The sequence below is a fragment of the Zonotrichia albicollis genome, chromosome 29, assembly GCF_047830755.1.
Source record: "Zonotrichia albicollis isolate bZonAlb1 chromosome 29, bZonAlb1.hap1, whole genome shotgun sequence".
In the NCBI taxonomy this organism is placed as follows: Eukaryota; Metazoa; Chordata; class Aves; order Passeriformes; family Passerellidae; genus Zonotrichia; species Zonotrichia albicollis.
In genome coordinates, this window is record NC_133847.1 from 3,812,032 (window position 1) to 3,834,323 (window position 22,292).

Consider the following 22,292-nt stretch of genomic DNA (forward strand, 5'->3'; position numbering starts at 1 on the left):
AATCAGGAGGTATCACTTAGGTACCCCCTCCCAAATGTCAACAGATGCTCCAGCTGTTACTTCTGACCAGTTCTTGAGTAATGCACAGCAGATAAGATAGTCACAGGCACTTTAAAAGGTTTATTACTGCTTAATTCTGGGGCAGATCATTGCTTGGGGTTTTTTGGCGTTTGTTTGAAGCCTGTTTGGGTTGTCAGTGGCTTGAAGCTGGTGAGGGGCTTGGCAGGGGCACTGTCTGTTACAGCTCGTGGTGTTTATCTCATTGTCATCCTCATCACAAATTGTGATTTAAACTGGTCTAAACTGGGAAGTCACGGATAATCAAAGGCTGAAATGTGGAATTTAATCCAACAAGAGATTGAAGGGCTAGGACTTAACAGCTGAAGGACTTCCCATTTTTCACAGTTTATTTAAGCTGCTTTGGGGTAGCCAGGAGATATTAGCGCAGTGAGCTGGGGGATAACCACAAAACACCAAAAGGAAACCTTAAACTGCCTGGTCCTGACCAATTCCCCTGTTTCTCATCAGGAGATGTGATGGGTCCCACCCTGAACAACCTGGACAAGCTGCTGAGGCTGCCCTTTGGCTGCGGGGAGCAGAACATGATCCACTTTGCCCCCAATGTCTTTGTCCTGAAATACCTGCAGAAAACCAAGCAGCTCAGCCACGAGGTGGAGGCTGAGGCTACAGATTACCTCGTTCAAGGTAACTCAGCACAGTTAAATTCACAGGTGGAGAAAAGGCTTTGAATTCATAGTTTTGCTTTGCACGTCACTTTTTGTAATCGAGAATAGCCCGAGTGATGAGGATTCATCATTTCTTGCAGGATAATCTCAGAGGCTGACAGATTTTGATGGCAAGATGTTAATCTGTTTCTCTTCAGTAACTCCTATTCAGATATTTATTGATTTATCTTTATCTCTTTTTCCTTAGCTGATTTCTATGTTTAAACATTATAGAAAGTAAAGGAAAATGAGATTTAGTGAAAATCTGTATATTTAGGGGGGTTTGCCTTATTCATAAATTGTCTTTTCAAACCTTTAGATACTAGAGTTAAGGCTCTTTTCTGGATTTTTTTTAAAATAGTATTTTCTTAGTAATAGAATATATATATATTTTTAGTAATAGAATAATATACCAAAAATCAAAATTTAGTATCCAAAGTAGTTAAAATCCTTCATTACATGGCTCTTGGTTATCTGTCCTTTCAGTCCTACTTTACCAAGCAGCTCAAAATAACCTTTTTTGTTTTCTTTTTATTTTGTTTTTTTCACTGTTCTTCTCAGCATTTGTTTTGGGAAGAGCCACATGCAGAATAGTTTTATAACTAAGTGCAATAATTCTCAGGACAAGTAAGAATTCAGAGATCATTAAAAACCCAGAGTGACCCAAAGGGACAAAGCTCTCTTGTGTATGAGTCAGACAATAGTCATGTCATGAAATCAGAGGTGACAGGGTTAGGTGGTTCTCCTCTGAAAATATAAATATAAAATGTAATATGTGAGATATTTCTTGTGTTCAGCAGCAAGAGCCCAGCTCTGCTTCCTCTGCCTGGCTCCGCTCATTTCACTTGGAATTTTCTGGGCTTGCTGGGAGCAGTGAGGCAAAGGGAATTTGTTAATGGCCCGAGTCAGTGTTTCCTTTGCAACATCATTTGCTTTTGTTTCTTTTTATGAATCTGCAAACCTTCCAGGTTTTTGGCTCCAAACCCTGTTTGCTAATTAACCCTTACAGAGGAAACTCCCAAGAGTTTTAAACCCTTCTGTGTTCGCTGGAGTTTTGCCAAATGTAAGGTTTGGATGGGAAATGCTCACTCTAGAATTGCTTTTGTGATTTACCAAGCCAGAAAACTCCTTCATCCCTTGAGCATCCATCGTGGATAAAGAGATAATAAATGCCAATAATTCCCATATATTCCCTCTTCTTTTGAAGTGGCCTGGACTAAACCAGTCAGTATTTTTAATACTTTCCCACAAAAATAAAAACCAAACAAGTGAACAGGGGAAAACTGGATGAATACACATTTTATACAATTCATTTTTTTGGGGATGAGCATGGCTATAGACAAAAAGGTCTGATAAATCATTTTCCTAGTAGAAAGAACAATATTTTTTTTTCATTTTCAGCCTCAGAAGATGTTCCAGGAGGGAGTTCTTATCTTCAGCATTCACATTAATTATTCACCTAATTATTATAATGTTATTAATGATGTCTAAAGCAAGCCTTGGAGGTGTTCACATGCATCGAGGCCACAGCTGTTTGTTGTTTTTATGTTGCCTAAAGCTGTTCCAAGCAACAGCTTTGGGAAAAGCCAGAACCCAGCTGTACTGTCACAGGCAAAACCTTTTTCATTTGTAAATGGAGGTAAAATGGAAGGAGAGTGGCTGCATGATGAAGTAAAAAACCTTTTGATAATGCATTTTTTTTCCAGAGAAGTGTCAGATTTTTAGCATTTGCAGTGTCCCAGATGTTACCCTGAGCAGATTTCTGCACAAAGTGCACACAGAGCTGGCAGAATACACAGAATACACAGAATAAGAAGCTGCCTCGGGGCAGCAGAATCCCTTACACATGTTCCAGATGTTCTGAGCCTTCATTCACTTTAAACACTCATTTTTCTCTGTGTGAGGAGGTTTTGCACTGCCCAATTCTTTTCTTTTTCTAATTTCTTTGCTTTTTCCCCAATTCTTTGCAGGCTACCAGCGCCAGCTGACCTACAAGAGGCAGGATGGCTCCTACAGTGCTTTTGGGGAGAGGGACTCCTCAGGGAGCATGTGGTGAGTGCCTGGTTAAAACTGAGCCCAAACTATTAAAAACTGAGCCCAAACTATTTAAAACTGAGCCCAAACTACTTAAAACTGAGTTAAAACTGAGTTAGAAAAGTGCTAAGTGTTTGCTAAACAGGAAAAACACACTGGACTGGGAAAGAGGAGTGATTTCCCAGCTTTTCTCTGGTATCACACACACTGGAGAGCAGAAATAATGCACTAATACTCAGAAATATTCAGTGATGTTCTATGGAATTGCTGTACAGTGCTGCTGAGTGCTCTGACTACATTAGCTGGTGTGATTCAGGACTCAGGAGCAGTTAGGAGAGTTAAATCTGCTAATTAGTGCAGGTTTCAGGCACAGAGCTGTAGTTAGGGATCATATCTGCAATTGGAGTAGCAATTAAGGGATAATTGGGCAGCTGATTCTGTTAGGGAAGGGGATTTTACCTGAAGCAGAGGCTTCTGCCAGGTAAAAAATCCACCAAAACCAACCCAAAACCCCTCAAAGACATCCTTGTACCAACAGGATGGGTTTGTGCACTGTGCTCCTTCTATCTTTGGATTTGTGCACTGTAATCTTTGGAGAAAATCCTTAAATTCATTTTCTCTGACATCAGTTTATTGTATATTCATAAACTTTTTTCTCTATACTAGTTTACATATTCTATGAATGTTTTAGCATGTCTCCTTCTTAGCTCTACTTATTTAGAGTATGTGGATTCCTTGGTTGTGGTTTTAGTCTTTTTTTAATTATAATTTTTACTTCTGGGCTTTGGTCTGTCTTCAGTCAGTGAGTGCTGATTGTTGGCATTTCTGTAGCAGGTGTCTTCATTTATATTATTATTGGATCTTATCTTATATTTTTATTTATCTTATCTTATATTTTTATTGGATCTTACCCCATCCAAGCAGGCATGCTTAAACCAGCTATTTTCATTAAGCTTAATTAACAACAGAAATAAAATGTATATCTTTATAACAAAGTTATTTAACATCACAGATATAAAATCCATTTTCATACTTGCAAAAAGCCAATGTTATAATATGTATCTATAACACAGGGAGCTTCCACCTCAGCCCCAGCATGTCCCAGTGCCTGGATGGGAAATGTGGTGACACAGAATTACTCCACACTCCAAAAATCCCCTGCCAGGCAGCAGAGTTTGCTACCCTCCCATTCCTCAGGGGCCTGCAAATGCAATGACTCAATCCCCCCAAGCTGGCCAGGGCTCACACTTGCTGTCAGAGGTTTAGAATTCCAAAAAAACACTTCTGGTGCTTTCTGAAGTCTTAATTCTGTATAAAGTGGAACACAGCTTCAGGCTTGAGGAGAGGATCTGGATTTCTTATGAGAAATATGTTGATTCTTAACTGTAAAATATTAATTCTTTTCTTAAAAACGTTAATAATTTGGGATAAAAAAATAACTATTTCAGAGTGTGGCATAATTATGACAAATACACCTTTGAGTTCTACTTTTCAATTTCATTAGTTGACCTTCAATCCTTTTCTTACCCAAAGCCTGGACAGTGTTCAGGTGATTTTATGTCCCATTATTAAATTATTGATTTAATAATTATTAAACCTCAATAATTTATTGTTATTGAGGTTTTAACAACAATATTTAGTGTTTCCCAACAAGATCTTTTTCAATCTGTGCTTTCTAAGAATATAATTTTTTTCCTTACAGACACTTCAATCTGAATTTGTTTTTTTTCAGTAAAGATGATTAATTTATTTTTCCAGGTTAACAGCTTTTGTCCTCAAGTCCTTTGCTCAGTCCCGTGGGTTTATTTTCATTGACCCCAAAGAACTCTCAGCTGCCAAAGACTGGATCATCCAGCACCAGAAGGAAGATGGTTCTTTCCCTGCTATGGGCAGGATACTGAACAAGGATATTCAGGTAAAAACCACCCAGGATCAACTTGCAGCAAGAAAAATTTGAGAGTTATTATCAGGGCATGAAGTGGTGCAGTTGGAATGTGAATTTGGCACTTGAAAGGCTGGGATGCTGCAGGGAGAATCAGAGGAATTCCAGCTCAGAAAGGTCCATCAGAATGTGGCTGTGTCCCCAGAGGATGGAAATCAAGGTGTGAAATCTTACAAAATCCTGCATTAAATGAGTCCTCAGGCCTGGGACAGCTGGCTCTAACCAATGTGGGCTTGAGTTCCTAAATTTTGTACTCCATGTGTGCGAGGAAAAGAAATTTGGTGATGCTTCAGCTTCTCCTCCAGCTCTAACACATCCTTTGGATTGCTTCAAATTCTGGTTTTTTTTCCCCAGTTTTTTTCTGTAGTTTTCATCCAGTGGTTTGTGTTGTTTGCCCTTCCAGGGTGGGATCCATGGGAAGATCTCCCTGACAGCTTATGTGGTTGCATCTCTTCTGGAAACAGGTGTCACTTCTGAGGTAACAAAAGCTCCAAAAATTCTCTCTGTCCTTTCTTTATAAAATCTTCATTTTGCTGCTGTTTGCCTCCAGAGGTTCTGCGCTCTCTGACAGGGAAGGGGAGGCTGCTGGGTTGTTCTGAAGTTAAAGAATCTGCTCTGAAGTTGTTCAAGGTGGTCTCACACCCTCCAGCCATCAGCTCATGATTATTCCAGCAGAGCAAAACTCTCCCCTGCAGCCCCATCCCTCAGCCTCTCCCAGAAATTCCTGCAAAAAGAGTTTTTCTGCCTCTTAGCTTCAAGCTGTGAGCGCAGCCTGTGCTGATCCTGCTCTTCTCTTGCCTGCAGGGGCTCAGGAATCCTGGCTTGGTGCTAAAAGCAGTTTGACTTGGGGATCCAGAGAGCTCTTGTGGTCTGGCTTGGCTGCAGCAGCCAAAATGCTACTGCTGTCAGATTACAGAGCCTTCGGGGAGCTGAGCTCCTGCTCTGAGCTGGATTCAGGGCTCTGGAGGAAAAATGTTGCTGTTCTTTGCAGGAACGCTGCAAAAAAGGAGAAGCAGCTATGGAGGAACAGCCAATTCCACTGGGAAAAAAAAAAAAAACAATTTTCCAGTATAACTGGTGTTGTTGGGATTCCTCCTTAAAACTCCTGCTAACACAGTGCTCCTGCCCTCTGATGTGTTTCTGCCAGCATGCAGCTTCACTAGGATGGAGGTGTTTAGATAAGATTGTGGTGGCACATTCCCACTGGCCAGGACTGGGAAGATGCTCCCTTGCAGATGGGATGGGCAGGGGAGAGGGCAGGGGTGGCCTGGGGGGTGAAAAGAGGAGGTGCAGGGGGTGCTGCAGCATCTTTTGGAGATCTGCTCTCACACAAAAAAGGGTCCATTCAGGCGCAGATTGGGTTTGGTGAGTTTGTGGAGTGTCAGAGCAGCCAGTGCCCATTCAGGACCTCTGATAACCTCAGCACTCCTCACCCATCCCTGTGGAGCCTGAAGAGGAAAATAAAACAGAGCTGCTGCTGCAGGCAGATGCCCCCTAAGCCCTGTCCTTGTTGGAGTGGAAGCTTTCAACCTTATTAAAAATCGAGAAAACCCTGCAGAGCTCCCAGAGGAGCTTCCTGCCTCCCTGTGATGCTCTGTGTGGCAGGGCAGCCCCAGCAGTGCAGTTTCTGTGCGTTCTGATGCTTTTCCTAGAGGAGATTTGTGAGTGTTCCTAATGATCTGAGCTAGGAAATGAGGAAGGGCAAGGTTAGTGCCACAGGGAAATCAAAGGAAACCAAATTACATCAAGTCCAATTAAATTGTTTCTATAAATTATCAGAGCCACGTTCCTGCGTGGTGAGGTCATTGGGGGAGTTAATAAAACATGTTTGTTGGCTGCAGGGACCCCTGGGAGCCTTGGCCTTTATTATCCTCTGGCGTCTGCCAGACGTGTCAGGAGCACAATCAAACCTCCAGCACCGAGCTCACCCTGCCCTGCTCATCTGCTGCCTTGCAGGGCACACAATTTCTCCAGCTTTAGGGGAGGAAAATGTGTCTAAAAGTTAACCTAAATCATTCTCACTCGCTTGTTGCACCTTTTTTTTAAAAATTTTTTGATGCCTGGCTTTGCTCTGTTGGCCTAAATCATTCTCACTCTGCTTGTTTCACATTTTTTTTTTTTTTGGAATTTTTGATGCATGGCGTTTCTCAGGGTGTCCAACGTGTTCTCAAAGTGTCCATGCTGTTCTGCAGAGAGCAAAATGTATCTTTCTGAGCTGATTGTGTGGATTTTTGTTTGGATTTTGTTGGTGGTTTTTGTTTGGTTGCTGTTGTATTTGCTGGGAAATGTCCCGACCGAGGCAGGAATGGTGAATCTGAGTCCATGTTCTCAGAAGGCTAATTCATTATTTTATAATATTATATTATATTAAAGAATATTATTACTATATTATATTAAAGATTATTATTACTGTATTATATTAAAGAATAATACTATATTATATTAAAGAATGTTATTACTATATTATATTAAAGAATATTATTACTGTATTATATTAAAGAATAATACTATATTATATTAAACAATATTATTACTTTATAATACTATATTATAATACTATATTATATTAAAGAATTTAATATAATACAGTAATAATATACTTTAATATAATATAGTATTACAATATAGTATTAGAAAGTAATAATATTCTTTAATATAATATAGTAATAATAGAATATTATTACAGTATTATATTAAAGAATAATACTATATTAAAGAATATTATTACTATAACATGTATTATAATATATAACATAATATCTATTATATAGTATAATATATAAAATTATACTATATTTATAATATATACTCTTATAATACTATATTATATAAAAGAATATTATTACTTTGTAATACTATATTATATTAAAGAATACTATACTATACTAAAGAATATAGAAAGGATACTCACAGAATGCTAAAAAGATAATTAAAAACTTGTGACTCTCTCCAGAGTCCCAACACAGTTTGGCACTGATTGGCAAAAGAGTTAAATTAATTCACACCAGAAACCAATGAAACAATCCCCAGACACATTCCACATGAGCAAAACAGAGGAGAAGCAAATGAGATAAGACTTGTTTTCCTTTTCTCTGTGGCTTCTCAACTTCCCATGAGAAAAATGGGGATTTTTTCAGACAACGTGAGTGCTACAAGTTGCCTTTTTTTTTTTAAATGTAACAAGTAATAAAGCAACCCTAACTCCTGAGACTGGTACATCTACCTGGGCTCTTTCCCCTGTGAATGTAGGAAGAAAGAACAGCTGTAGAAAAAGCCAAACACTTCCTGGAGTCCAACCTGTACTCAGCAGAGGATCCCTACACCACCGCCCTGAGCGCCTACGCCCTGACCCTGCTGCACAGCCCCAGCGCCGCGGCCGCGCTGCGCAGGATGAACAGCATGGCCATCACACAAGGTAGGGCTGCTGGGCCTCACGGGGGCCTTGGAGGGCAGAAAGGGAGCAAAACCTGATGGGCTTTGTGCCATGTGAATTGATAAGTGAGATTTGCTGTTTGGGAGTTTGTTGTGTTCCTGTGTTCTTCACTATTCTGTTCCCACGCCATCCAAACACAGCCTGGATCATCTGAGCTGCTGGACAGGATGGGGGATGAGGGATTCCTCACTGACAGGTTCTGCAGTTTCACTGAAAGAGGCTGATTTGGGAAAAAAAGAAGAAAAATCCCATCTCTCTAAAGTGATAACATTTGTGTTCATGTAGAAATCATCACAGTTTCCTTTCACAAGCACATTTGGGCTACCATGAAGCTCCTTTGTGCCCTGTTTAGGATCAGACCCTTGGTAGGATCCTTTAAATCCTGTCAGAAGAGGAACACCCACAGGACAAACTCTAAATCTGGATTTTTTTTTCAGTAGATTATAAAGAAAAGAAATTAAAAAATAAAGAGGCAAGATTTTCATACAAACCCAGGGTGGCACAGTTTGGCTTTGTAAGGCATGGGTGCTCCTGGTTTTCTTTGGAGAGGGCTCCACACATGTGGCTGATGCTGAAGGGAGGCAAGTGCAGCAAAATCAGAGAATATCCTGAATTGTAGGGGACCAATTAATGAGTGAGTGTCCCACACAGAGATCAGAGCCACAGCCCTGGTGTTCAGTTCAGATCCCAAACCAGCAGAATGATTTTGAGTTGTTCAGAGGCTCTGCAATGCCCTGTAACACCTCACATTCCCTGGTGGTGTGTTTTAATCCAAAATTAAAGAATCACCTGATTTTTTTTTTTTAATTATTGGATTGGATTTCATTGAATTGGATTACATTGAATTATCTCTGTCATTGGATTGCATTGAATTATCTCTGTCATTCCAAAGGAGCTCCTTGCCCAGGCACTGGGTGTCCAAAAAGAGGGACAGGGAGCTCAGGGCAAGGAGCAAAAGTGGGATTTGAGTGCTCTGATAACAGCCCTGTCCCTCTGCCCTCTTCTCCCAGATGGATTTACCCACTGGAGCCTCACAGGAACCCTTGTGGCTGATGAAGACACCTTCATGGGGTTTAATGATGGACTCTCTCAATCAGGTAATGGGGAACCCGCAGGGCAGGGAAAAGGGAAGGGGCTGCCACAACCAGCCTGCGTGTATTGCAGGGAATTGTTTATAAAATATAAGGTATTCTGAAATTGTCACTCAGTCAGGGAAGGGTCCAGGGAAAGGAGAGCTCAGAAAGGCTGGTAATGTGGTGCTGAAAGAATAAATGAGTGACAGAGCAGGATGTGGTTCAGACAGGACAGGTTTTTCAGCCCCAGATTTCTCATCAGCTTTCAGTTTTATAGAGACAGAATCCCAAGTGGTTCTCACTCTTCTGTCAGGGAGTAATAATTCAAAATGGAAATCTGAGGGAATTCAAATAAATTAATTTTAGAGCTCTTTATCTATGTATTTTCAAATGAACCTAAGGATTGTAGCACTGACCCTTCAGCTGATTTTTCTACACTTCGGCTGTCAAAGCCACAGAAACTGAATGATGCTGTGATTTTCAAGCCACTTAAAGCCATTGACTGTTTGGATTGATTTGGGTGCAGCAATGCTCAGGAGGGATCTGACTGGATATTGTATGAAAATCTCTAGGGCAGGACAACAGTGAGGGCAGCAGCAGAGTAGAACTGCAGTGGGAGAGGAATTACTCGTGAGATATAGTCAAGAAAAAGGAGTTTATTGTGTAAATATCTTCATTTTTGGTTATCTATTGCCTGAAGGGAGGCTTTTGTTGAAAGCAGAGAGATTTTAGGCAGGTGAAGCACCTTGGGTGCAAACATTTTTAACTTCCCTTTTCCTGTGTTTGCTTCTACAGCCTCTTAACTTTTTAGAATTATTTTTCAGTTAATAAATATATTATAGAACTATTTCTAGACCTGGATTCTCACTTCTACGTGGTATTTTGATTTTTTTTTTTTTAATTCACCCCTCTTTCAGTTGTTTCTGCAGAGGTGGAAATGACATCTTATGCCCTTCTGACCTACACGCTGCTGGGAGACGTGGCCTCTGCACTCCCCGTGGTCAAGTGGCTCTCCCAGCAGAGGAATGCACTGGGAGGATTCTCCTCTACTCAGGTGGGCAGCCCCTGGAAAAGGTACCTGGGATGGATGCATTGGCAGTTGATTCAGGAATGTGGAGTTTCCATCTTCCTGACAGAAATTATTTGTGTTTTGGTAAGAAGGAAAACTTTCCAGGGCTCTTTGCTGCTTCCTCTTCATGCTGGTAATAAAAGGAACCCAGAGTTTGTCCTCACCTTTGATAGGAAAAGTGAGCAAAACATGATTATTTCTTTTGCCATATGAATTAATAAGACAGATTCTGCCAGCTGGAGCTGTTTGGAAGTTTGCTGTGCTCCTTTTTCACTATTCTGATTTCTGCCCCTTCTGGCCCCCAGGACACCTGTGTGGCCCTGCAGGCTCTGGCTGAATATGCCATCCTTTCTTATGTTGGAGGAGTCAACCTGACCATTTCCTTGGCTTCCACAAACCTGGACTACCAGGAGACCTTTGAGCTTAACAAGATGAATAAAAAAGTCCTTCAGACTGCAGTGGTAGGTGGCTCTGAGCTGGGAGGTTTTTAAAGCAATCAGGTTCTGAGTGAGGACTTGGATCAGGGATGGGAAAAGCAGAAGTTAAGCACTGTGGGACTTTCTGTGGGTTTGTGCCTGGATTCTGCTGGGAAGGAGGCAGCACTCCTAATTAAAGGCATTTTTCACCATAACCAATGCCTGATGTTGATTTTGTGCTGCTGTTTGTCTCTGCTGTTGTAAGTGCAGGTGGTGAAGAGACTCAGCCATGCTCACTTCACTTCTGCATGTCCTTTATAAAGGTATTTTGTAAAAAATAGAGCTAAATTTAATATTCATTTCCACTCTGAATGCCTTGTCTTGTCTTGTGCATTCTCCCCAGATCCCCAGTATTCCAACAGGGCTGTTTGTGAGTGCCAAGGGTGAAGGATGCTGTCTGATGCAGGTGAGCTTGTCATGGGGCTGGAGAAGGCATGGCAGGAGATGATCTGAGATGATCTCTCACCTCACAGCCTGATTGCTGCTTTTCTAATCCCACTTTGCTGCGAGGAAGGGCTTACTTACACTTGGAATTTCTCTCCAAATAATTCTATAACTCTTGGTGCTGCTTTAATTTGGGAAGTGAATGTGGAGATGTCTATGTAAGCTCTGGCAGAGCTTAGATAGAGACAGAACGGTGTGTTATTGTAACAATTCCCCCTGAATGGGGAATAATAGCATTGACTCCATGACTCCAATAATTAACATTGACTCCATGATTGCAGAAGGCTGATCAGTTGCTTTATTAAGCTATACTATATTATATTATACTATACTAGACTATTAAGGAACTCATAACCTTTACAGATTGTCTGATACAGTTTTAAGTTAATTGGTCAATCAATCCAAACATCATCCAGTGTCCAATTAAGAAATCACCTGATCAATTACTTTCCTAAGTTATACTATACTATTCTATACTATACTATTAAGGAACTCATAACCTTTACTGTCTGATACAGTTTTAACTTAATTGGTCAATCAATTCAAACACTGTCCAGTGTCCAATTAAGAAATCACCCTTTGGTAAACAATCTCCATAACACATGTGCACAACAACAGGTGCAGCAAATGGAGATGAGAATTGTTTCTCATTCTCTTCTCTGAACTTTCTCACAGCTTCCCAGGAAAATCCTGGGAGGGAACGATGTCTCTGTTTGTTTTCAGAGGATATGTGATTACCACATGTGCTGAAGCCTCTGTTGCCTCCCCCTCTGAGGAGATCTTGTGTCTGTGCTGGGTGTTTGTGGACACTTTTTTGTGTTGACATTACATTGGATTACTGTGACTGTGATCACAGGGGTCCAAGGATGAGGGAAGAGATGAGGATCTGACTCCATCTTTCAGGAGGCTTGATTTATTATTTTATTATATATATTATATTAAAACTGTACTAAAAGAATAGAAGAAAGGATTTCATCAGAAGGCTGGCTAAGAATAGGAAAAAAAGGAATGATAATAAAGGCTTGTGGCTCGGACAGAGTCTGAGCCAGCTGGGCTGATTGACCATTAATTAGAAACAACTCTATGGGACCAATCACAAATCCACCTGCTGCATTCCACAGCAGCAAATAATCAATGTTTACATTTTGTTCCTGAGGCCTCCCAGCTTCTCAGGAGAAAAAATCCAAAGGATTTTCCATAAAAGATGCCTGTGACAGATTACATTGGAGCTGTAGTAACCCACCCTGATTAGATTTTTTTTTTTCCCACCTTTTCCCGCTGCAGATCGATGTCACTTACAACGTGCCTGATCCCATAGCCAAGCCAGCCTTCCAGCTGCTGGTGAACCTGAAGGAGCCCAAGGCAGAGCAGCCCCTGCCGGCCCCGGCCCCGCTGCGCTCGGGCGCTGAGCGCCGCCCCGGAGCCCTGCACAGGGACAGGGCCCTGGGGGACGACGAGGACCCGGCCTCTGACCACGACCACCGAGAGTACAAAGTCATCCTGGAGACCTGCACCAGGTGGGAAATGCCGTTCCTGCCCCCCACAGAATGTTTGGTTTGCTGGTCTTGGTGTGCATTGTTACCGAAGGGGTATCGGGGACTCTCAAAGGTGATACAGACTCCATCATCAGAAAAGTCCTTTATTATTAGGAATCTGCAGTTCTTACAGAAACAATTTTCTTTTTTCTCAAAAGAAAAAAAAAAGCAGAAATTTACTATTGGCCTCCTCTTTATATAAATATATATTTATACATTATACAGTTTGTAAATATATGTATTATTTATAGTGTGTATATCGTGGAGACCTGCACCAGGTAGGAAATGCCATTCCTGCTCCTCACTGAGCTCTTGGTTTGCTGGTCTTGGTGTGCATTGTCACCAAAGGGATATCAGGGACAGACAAAGGTGATACAGAGACTCCATCATCAGAAAAGTACTTTATTATTAGAAATCTGCAGTTCTTACAGAAACAATTTTCTTTTTTCTCAAAAGAAAAAAAAAAGGCAGAAATTGACTATTGCCCTCCTCTTTATGTAAATATTATATATTGATATATGTATACACAATATAGTTTGTAAATATATATCTATATTATATAGAGTGTATATATCCTGGAGACCTGCACCAGGTAGGAAATGCCGTTCCTGCCCCCCACAGAATGTTTGGTTTGCTGGTCTTGGTGTGCACTGTTACCGAAGGGGTATCGGGGACACTCAAAGGTGATACAGAGACTCCATCATCAGAAAAGTCCTTTATTATTAAGAATCTGCAGTTCTTACAGAATCAATTTTCTTTTTTCTCAAAAGAAAAAACAAAGGCAGAAATTGACTATTGGCCTCCTCTTTATATAAATATTATATATTTATACATTATATAATATTATATATTTATACATTATATTTACAGTTTGTAAATATATGTATTATTTTTAGTGTATATATCCTGGAGACCTGCACCAGGTAGGAAATGCCATTCCTGCTCCTCACTGAGCTCTTGGTTTGCTGGTCTTGGTGTGCATTGTCACCAAAGGGATATCAGGGACAGACAAAGGTGATACAGAGACTCCATCATCAGAAAAATCCTTTATTATTAGAGATTCATAGTTCTTACAGAAACAATTTTCTTTTTTCTCAAAAGAAAAAAAAAAGGCAGAAATTGACTATTGGCCTCCTCTTTATATAAATATTATATATTTATACATTATATAATATTATATATTTATACATTACATTTACAGTTTGTAAATACATGTATTATTTATAGTGTGTATATCCTGGAGACCTGCACCAGGTGGGAAATGCCGTTCCTGCCCCCCACAGAATGTTTGGTTTGCTGGTCTTGGTGTGCATTGTTACCGAAGGGGTATTGGGGACACTCAAAGGTGATACAGAGACTCCATAACAGAAAAGTCCTTTATTCTTACAGAAACAATTTTCTTTTTTCTCAAAAGAAAAAAAAAAAAAGCAGAAATTGACTATTGGCCTCCTCTTTATATAAATATATATTTATACATTATACAGTTTGTAAATATATGTATTATTTTTAGTGTATATATCCTGGAGACCTGCACCAGGTAGGAAATGCCATTCCTGCTCCTCACTGAGCTCTTGGTTTGCTGGTCTTGGTGTGCATTGTCACCAAAGGGATATCAGGGACAGACAAAGGTGATACAGAGACTCCATCATCAGAAGGCATGAAAAGTCTTTTATTTTAAGAAGTCCTTTATTAGAAATTCACAGTTCTTACAGCTTGGCTGTAGACAAACAGCAGCAAGAATAGTTTCTGACCTGTATTAAATCCACTTACAAGTTTTGCTCAAACACCTTGGTACTGCTGTAGTCATCAGGGATTGCTGACCTCTTTAGAAAGCATTGGGATTTTTAGGGAGGTTATTGGGAATTTGACCCAAGAGAGATAAAGCCACAACCAGAGGAAATAAAGAGGGACTCATAGCATCCTGCTGTGCAACAGGAGAAACCATTCCCAAGAAATTCAGAACTAATTTCATGTTTGTGACCAGGAGCAGGGCAGGTGCTGCTTCTCTCCAACAGGAGAACTCCAGAAAGTGCCTCAGATGGAAATGGAAAATTGTGCTGCCTTATCAGGGCTTAATGGGAAACTCTGGCTCCCCTATCAGCTTCTGTCCCTTCCTTCCTGCAGAGACAAGGGCACACAGGGACTGCAGAGCTGCAGGGCCCCAGGAAAAGCTGGGATTTGTTTTCCTTGGCCCAAACTTGCCCCTGGCCCTTGGGGCTGTGTTGTGGCACAGGCACTGCCCCCGAGTGTCACTGTGCCAACCTCCTCTCCCCCTGCCCGAGCCCTCAGCCTGTTTTGGGGGGAGGATCAAATTCCTGCTGCCCTGCATCAGCACAACCCCTCTGCTGATAGCTCTGACACTCCTGCCCTGGGAATTGCTGCAGCTGAGGCAGAAATTTGAGAAGGAAGCCCAGTGCAGGGAGATGGATAGCTTGGAAAGGAAACAAAAGCAAACGAAATCTTCCTTTCCTCCCCTTCTCCCTGTAATGATGCTCTCAGCTCCATCACCATCATCTTGCTGGGGCAGTGTGAGGAGAGGAGTGCAGCTGAGGATGACAAGTGAGCTATTTTGGAGCTGGGGGTGTTCTCAGGATGTGATGAAATGTTGTCATGGCCAGTGACATCCCTGGGGCACTGCTGGAGGGTTGGGGAGAGCCCAGGGTGGAAAACAGAGCTGTGATGTGTTACAGAGGCTGGGGAGATGCAGGCAGAGGGATTCTGGATGATTTATTTGGGAATTGATGGATCCTGGATGATTTATTTGGGACTGTGGGTCTGTTTGAATACACTTTGCATGTCCTTGCATGTTTTGATAACCATTACCAAGAGGAGCATGGAGTTAGGTGGGAATTGAGGGATCCTGGATGATTTAGTTGGGAATTGACGGATCCTGGATGATTAATTTGGGAGTGTGGGTCTGTTTGAATACACTTTGCATGCCCTTGCATGTTTTGATGCCCATTATCAAGAGGAGCATGGAGTTAGGTGGGAATTGAGGGATCCTGGATGATTTATTTGGGAATTGAGGGATCCTGGATGACTTATTTGTCTGTTTGAATACACTTTGCATGCCCTTGCATCTTTTAATGCCCATTACCAAGAGGAGCATGGAGTTAGATGGGAATTGAGGGATCCTGGATGATTAATTTGGGAATTGAGGGATCCTGGATGATTAATTTGGGAATTGAGGGATCCTGGATGATTTATTTGGGAATTGAGGGATCCTGGATGATTAATTTGGGAGTGTGGGTCTGTTTGAATACACTTTGCATGCTCTTGCATCCTTTTGTGCCCATTACCAAGAGGAACATGGAGTTAGGTGGGAATTGAGGGATCCTGGATGATTTATTTGGGAATTGAGGGATCTTGCATGACTTATTTGGGAATTGAGGGATCCTGGATGATTTATTTGGTAGTGTGGGTCTGTTTGAATACACTTTGCATGCTCTTGCATGTTTTGATGCCCATTACCAAGAGGAGCATGGAGTTAGGTGGGAATTGAGGAGGTTTAATGGCTCTGGGAGCCCTGAGTGCCTCACCCAGAGCCACCTCATGCTACTGTGAGCCTTGGGCTGGGGTGTGGCAAAATTGAGATTTTGTCCCAACAGCCCTTCTCTCCATGCCTTTCTGTGTGGGGGTTTTGTGCACATTTATAACAACTCAGTTTCAGAGATTTTTCTCAGTTTTCAGTTATACACTAGAGGATGATACAGGCAGTGATTTAACACCACTTTGCTGACTCATTAGCAAAAGCCCTTTTCTCATTGCCAGGGGTGAAAAAGGCATTGATGAAAGCCCAGGACTGAATCACCTTGCCTGGTGCTGGGGATTAGCATCCCTCTGCCACCACAGTCCATCCACAGCCCTCCTCTGAGGGTGGAACAGAAGTTTCTCCTGCTCCAAATGTTTATTTCCTTTTCCCAGGTGTATTTTCTCAGTGATTAATTGAAAGATAAAGCAATCAGCCCCACAGGTGGCTGCATCCCTCTGCTTTTCTGCCTCTGTGTTCCAGGACATCTCCTACACCCTGTGAGCTGGGCATCATTTTGTTAAATAAAAGCAGAAAAGAGGATTTTTAAAAACCAACTTGTGGCTTTCCCAAAGCACTTCAACAAGGAGAGCCTTTTAATATGACTTTTTTTTTTTTTAAATTCTGGATTTGGTTTCTCCTTTCTGAGTGGTCCATGGATGTTGAGTTTGTTCCCATTTTCTCTCTTTTTGTTCCCATGGGAAGATGGCTTCACTCTGGATCCTCAAACATGGCTGTGTTGGAAGTGCCTCTGTTCTCGGGGTTTCGGGCAGATATTGAGAGCCTGGAGCAGGTAAGGGATGGGATCAATGGGGTGGGATTGGGTGGGATCAATGGGATGGGATCAATAGGATGGGATTGGGATCCATGGGATGGGATCAGTGGGATGGGATTTGGATGGGATCAGTGGGATGGGATTTGGATGGAATCAGTGGGATGGGATTCGTATGGGATCAGTAGGATCCATGGGATGGGATGGGATCAATAGAATGGGATAAGATCCATGGGATGGGATGGGATCAATGGGATGGGATGTGATTGATGGGATAGGATCAGTGAGATGGGATTGATGGGATGGGATCAGTGGGATCCATGGGGATAGGATCAGTGGGATGGGATCAGCGGGATGGGATTGGGATCGGTGGGATGGGATAGGATCAATAAGATGAATGTGATAGGATGGGATAGGATCAATGGCATGGAATCAATGGGATGGGATAGGATCAATGGGGTGGGATGGGATTTGATTAATAGGATGGGATCAATCGGATGGGATGGGATCCATGGGATGGGATCAGTGTGGTGGGATGGGATCAGTAGGATGGGATGGGATGTGATCAATGGGATCGGTGGGATGGGATCAATGGGATGGGATAGGATCAATAGTATCAGTGGGATGGGGGTGCAGGGCTGAGATGTGGAGCTCTGCCTGGGAGGATTTCCCTCTGAGATGCAAGAAGAGCCCATTGAGTGTCAGAGCACTGCTGAAAAAATGCAATTAAAATTGGGAAAGGGGAGGAAGAGATTCCACTTGTCAAAAAATCTCTCCGAAATGAGGCAACAGAGCAGGCTGAGCAAACCCAGCCTGGCCAAGCCAAGGCTTTCCTGAGCCAGTGCACAGTAATTAACTGAGAGCCCTTGGAAAAGCTGAGGTGCAAATGTGCTCTAACAGGAGCTGTTTATGGCTGCTTAGTGAGCTGTGTTATCTCCAACATCTGGATCCCATTTCTTTGGAGGCTCTGTGTCTTGGAATTTTTTGCCCTTTCTATTATTTTTTTCCCTTCTCTCTGGGAGAACATGGTGTTTCTTGCAGCCAAGCTGAGGTGGACAGAATGTGCCTCGTGCCCAGCCAGCCCTTCAGGGCAGATGAACTGAAATCTTGAGCTTTGCTCTATATTTGTGGGAGTATTCCATTCATTACAACTCATTACATTTTGTGGAACATTCACTGCTGGGGTTCTTATGCTGCAAAGATTTATTTTTTTTAAGGACTGTTCAACTGAAGAGGTGTAAAACTTTTGCATCCTTGAGAGCCTTTGGGCCTAAAAGGGGCTCCAGGAGAGCTGGAGAGGGACTGGGGACAAGGCCTGGTGGGACAGGATACAGGGAATGGCTCCCACTGAAAAAGTGAGATTTAGATGGCAAAAAATCCCATTTAGATGGAATATTGGGAAGGAATTGTTCCCTGGCACAGCTGGGGGTGCTCACCTGGACAAGAGCAGGCTCCAGGGAGAGCTCAGAGCCCCTGGCAGGGCCTGAAGGGGCTCCAGGAGAGGGACTGGGGACAAGGCCTGGAGGGACAGGACACAGGGAATGGCCTCCCAATGGAAAAAATCCCATTTAGATGGGAAAAAATCCCATTTAGATGGGAAAAAATCATATTTAGATGGGATATTGGGTGGGAATTGTTCTCTGGCAGGAGAGGAGAAAACTCCAGGGACACCTCTGAGTCCCTTGTGGGGCCTAAAGGGGCTCCAGGAGAGGGACTGGGGACGAGGCCTGGAGGGACAGGACACAGGGAATGGCTCCCACTGAAAAAGGGGAGATTTTTGTGGATATTGGGCAGGAATTGTTCCCTGTGAGGATGGGCAGGCCCTGGCACAGGGTGCCCAGAGCAGCTGGGGCTGCCCCTGGATCCCTGGCAGTGCCCAAGGCCAGGCTGGACAGGGCTGGGAGCAGCCTGGGACAGTGGAAGGTGTCCCTGCCATGGCAGGGGTGGCACTGGATGGGCTTTAAGGTCTTTTCTCACCCAAACCATGCTGGGATTTCTTCATGGCTATCAAAGTCCCAACACAGAATTCACTCACTGATGTATTTTGGACCCCACCTTGAGTACAGCCAAGTCCCACCTTTGTCCCTGCTCTCTTTTCCCTGCCTTGCTGTGGAGGGGCTGGGCTGTAAATCAGCATTTTCTGGCATTTTTTTGGCATTTTGTCATTTTCCCTCAGCCCAGGCCTGGAGCAGCCCCACGTGCAGCCCCAGGGCAGCTGTGCTTAATGAGGGCTCTGTGCACAGCCCACCACAAATCCTCCTAATAATGCTGGATGTCGACAGGGTCAGGAGGTCACCCTGGGCTGGGATAGATCAAACCCCAGCAGAAAAATGCACTTTTAGCTGAGCCCAGCAGTTCCCGGTGGCGCCGGTGTCTCCAGGCCCTCATAAAAGTCCTGTCTGCAGCCATGGACTGCTGAGGGAAAACAGCCACCAGCAGGGCCCTAAAATTATAAGGACAAATTAAATTGGCCCTTTCCATGTTGTGGGGGGCTTAAAGAGATGGTGCTTGGCTTGTTACAGGAGGAGCAGGGGTTACAAGTTGGAGCACTCTGCTGGTGGCAGGTTTGGGCAAATTTCAGCGTTCAGAAAGAAGCAGTGCTGCTTGTTTTGTGTCATTCCAAATTATAATTGTAGTTATTATTATTACTATTATCATTATCATTACAATATTTGTTAGTAGTAATTATTTTTATAATTAATATTATATATTATATAGTATACAGTATATATGATATATACTATATAATATATAATATCTGTATCATAATATATAATAATTATTATAATTATTTGTTCCCATTTCCACAGAGATTTTAGCCTGTGATCTCAAAGTAACTTAAGATATATATAATAATGTATGTTAATATTACATTATCGTATAGAATAATTATTAAATTTATTGATAATAATTATTATAATTATGACAATTATAATTATGAAAAATTAATAATTATAGTGATTTGTTCCCATTTCTGTAGAGATTGTAGCCCGATCTCAAAGTAACTTAATATATATATAAGATATATTAATATTACATTATTATATACAATAATAATTAGATTTCTTCATAATAATTATTATTATAATTATGAAAATAATAATAATTATTTGTTCTCATTTTCACAGATATTTTAGCCTGCGATCTTAAAGTAACTTAAGAACATTAAAACCAAAATAAAAAACAAAACGGAAACAAAAACACCAAAAAAAACCCAAAGACAAACCCCCTAAAACCCACAAAAAACCAAACAAACAAACAAAAACTCACAAAATACCCCCACAAGAATATGTTTAAAAATAGGGTTGTCTAACAGAGGTTGAAGTAATAGGACAGTTTAGAGAATAGAATTATAGAATAGAGTGCTCTGGCCCTATCTTGGCTCTCCAAACTTTGATTAAAACACAAAAATCCTTTTACACAAACTCTCATCCTCCCCAGCTTCAGTATTAGGTATTTTCCACATGCCAGATGCATTTTAATACAAATTATCAAAATAGTCATGCTCGATCAGGCAGGACAATCACAGTGTTGAGATGTTCCAAGGGCAGAAATCATGGGGGGAACTTTTGGGAAATTGCAAATGAAGTTTTGGAGATGTGGGAAGTGCCCTTAGATGGTGTGCAGATAAAAAGCATGAAAAGATAAAAATATAAAAAGTGGGTCTGTGGGCCTGCCTGGTACAATGCAGACCCCAAATTCCAAATTTGGGGCCTGGAAGGGAGAGAAGCTGAGGAGCAGAGGCCTGGCCTGACCCCATTTGTCAAAGGGAGGGTGCCTGGGGCTCTTTCAAATGGCTGCTCTTCTCAAATGGGAGGATTAATTTTCCTGGCAGAAGAATGTTTTGGATTTTTCAGCTGCTGGGAGGAGGGGACCTTCAATACCCAGGGAGATTCCCTGGTGGTCTGAGGGGTGTAAAATAAATAAGAGACTTCATTGAGTGGTTTGGGGTCTCTGGGGTCTTGCTGGAGCCTTGGCACTGAAAACAATCTGGGAGCTGCCGGGTGAGATCATGGATGAGGCAGCAGCAGAGTCCCAGGGGGATAAGGAAGAGCCCTCAGCTGATGCACCTTGCAAGGATTCCTCAGCAGGACTCAGAAGTGGCTTTTTTCCCCTCAGCCATGTGGCAGCAACTACAATCTCTTTGCATTTTCCCTCTCTTGCAAGGATTCCTCAGCAGGACACAGAAGTGGCTTTTTCCCCTCAGCCATGTGGCAGCAACTACAATCTCTTTGCATTTTCTCACTCTTGCCAGAATTCCTCACCAGGACAGGCAGGGACACACAGGTGGCTTTTCCCCCTCCGTCATGTGACAGCAACTTCAATTTATTTGCATTTTCCCTCTCTTGCAAGGATTCCTCAGCAGGACACAGAAGTGGCTTTTCCCCCTCAGTCATGTGACAGCAACTTCAATTTATTTGCATTTTCTGTCTCTTGCAAGAATTCCTCAGCAGGACTCAGAAGTGGCTTTTCCCCCTCAGCCATGTCACAGCAACTTCAATCCCTTTGCATTTTCCCTCTCTTGCAAGAATTCCTCAGCAGGACAGGTGGATTTCCCCCTTCTGTCATGTGGCAGCAATTTCAATCCCTTTGCATTTTCCCTCTCTTATGGAAACACCCTTTTCCAACAGAAGAAATCCCTGGAGTTTAGTGTCTGATGAGTTTTCTAAGCAGTTTGAAATCTTATTCTCTCACTTCTACCTGTTCTCTATAAAATGAGATTAAACTGAACACAATGATTTTTAATTTTTTTTTTTTTTTTTGCCCACAGTTATTGATGAACAAGCAAATTGGGTTAAAAAGATATGAAGTGGATGGAAGAAAAGTCCTGTTTTATTTTGATGAGGTAATGGCTTTGTTTCTTATAATTATGTTGGATTTTAATGAGAGGCAAATGAGCAGGGGATGAGGCACAGGCAGGGTTGGGATCCCTCAGGGGTGAGGATCACCCTGCAGATTTAAGTGATTTTTGCTTGAGCTTCTTTTGCTGCAGGTGGGGTTCTGGTTTTGCTTGGAAACCAAAGTATAACAGAGCAGGTGATTCCCTCCAGCCCACTTAGATTTTTGCCTTGAAATAATCTGATTTTCAGTGCTAAAGGCAGAATAATTTAGATCTCCCAGCAGAGAGCTGAGAGTGGAAGGTGAGATCTCTCTTGGCTTGCTCAGCAGCAGGAAATTGTCTGGTGGTTGTGGGCAAGCCAGGGAACACAGCTGGAATGTCTGTGGCAAAAATGTGTTTTAAAGGTCAGCAAAGCATCCT

At 42.2% G+C, this 22,292-nt stretch overlaps 1 protein-coding gene across 2 annotated transcripts in view; it reads left to right on the top strand.

Moving 5' to 3' along the window:
• CPAMD8 (C3 and PZP like alpha-2-macroglobulin domain containing 8) overlaps nucleotides 1–22,292 on the top strand; it is a 68,228-nt gene that overhangs the window by 33,156 nt on the left and 12,780 nt on the right. For both annotated transcript variants that reach the window (XM_074528697.1, XM_074528698.1), the window contains exons 26-37: nucleotides 529–705; nucleotides 2,696–2,777; nucleotides 4,518–4,674; nucleotides 5,105–5,179; nucleotides 7,951–8,116; nucleotides 9,145–9,231; nucleotides 10,125–10,261; nucleotides 10,582–10,737; nucleotides 11,096–11,158; nucleotides 12,481–12,713; nucleotides 16,966–17,053; nucleotides 21,804–21,878. In XM_074528697.1, the coding sequence (XP_074384798.1) occupies nucleotides 529–705; nucleotides 2,696–2,777; nucleotides 4,518–4,674; nucleotides 5,105–5,179; nucleotides 7,951–8,116; nucleotides 9,145–9,231; nucleotides 10,125–10,261; nucleotides 10,582–10,737; nucleotides 11,096–11,158; nucleotides 12,481–12,713; nucleotides 16,966–17,053; nucleotides 21,804–21,878 (1,496 nt within the window). The remainder of the gene's footprint in view (nucleotides 1–528; nucleotides 706–2,695; nucleotides 2,778–4,517; nucleotides 4,675–5,104; nucleotides 5,180–7,950; nucleotides 8,117–9,144; nucleotides 9,232–10,124; nucleotides 10,262–10,581; nucleotides 10,738–11,095; nucleotides 11,159–12,480; nucleotides 12,714–16,965; nucleotides 17,054–21,803; nucleotides 21,879–22,292) is intronic.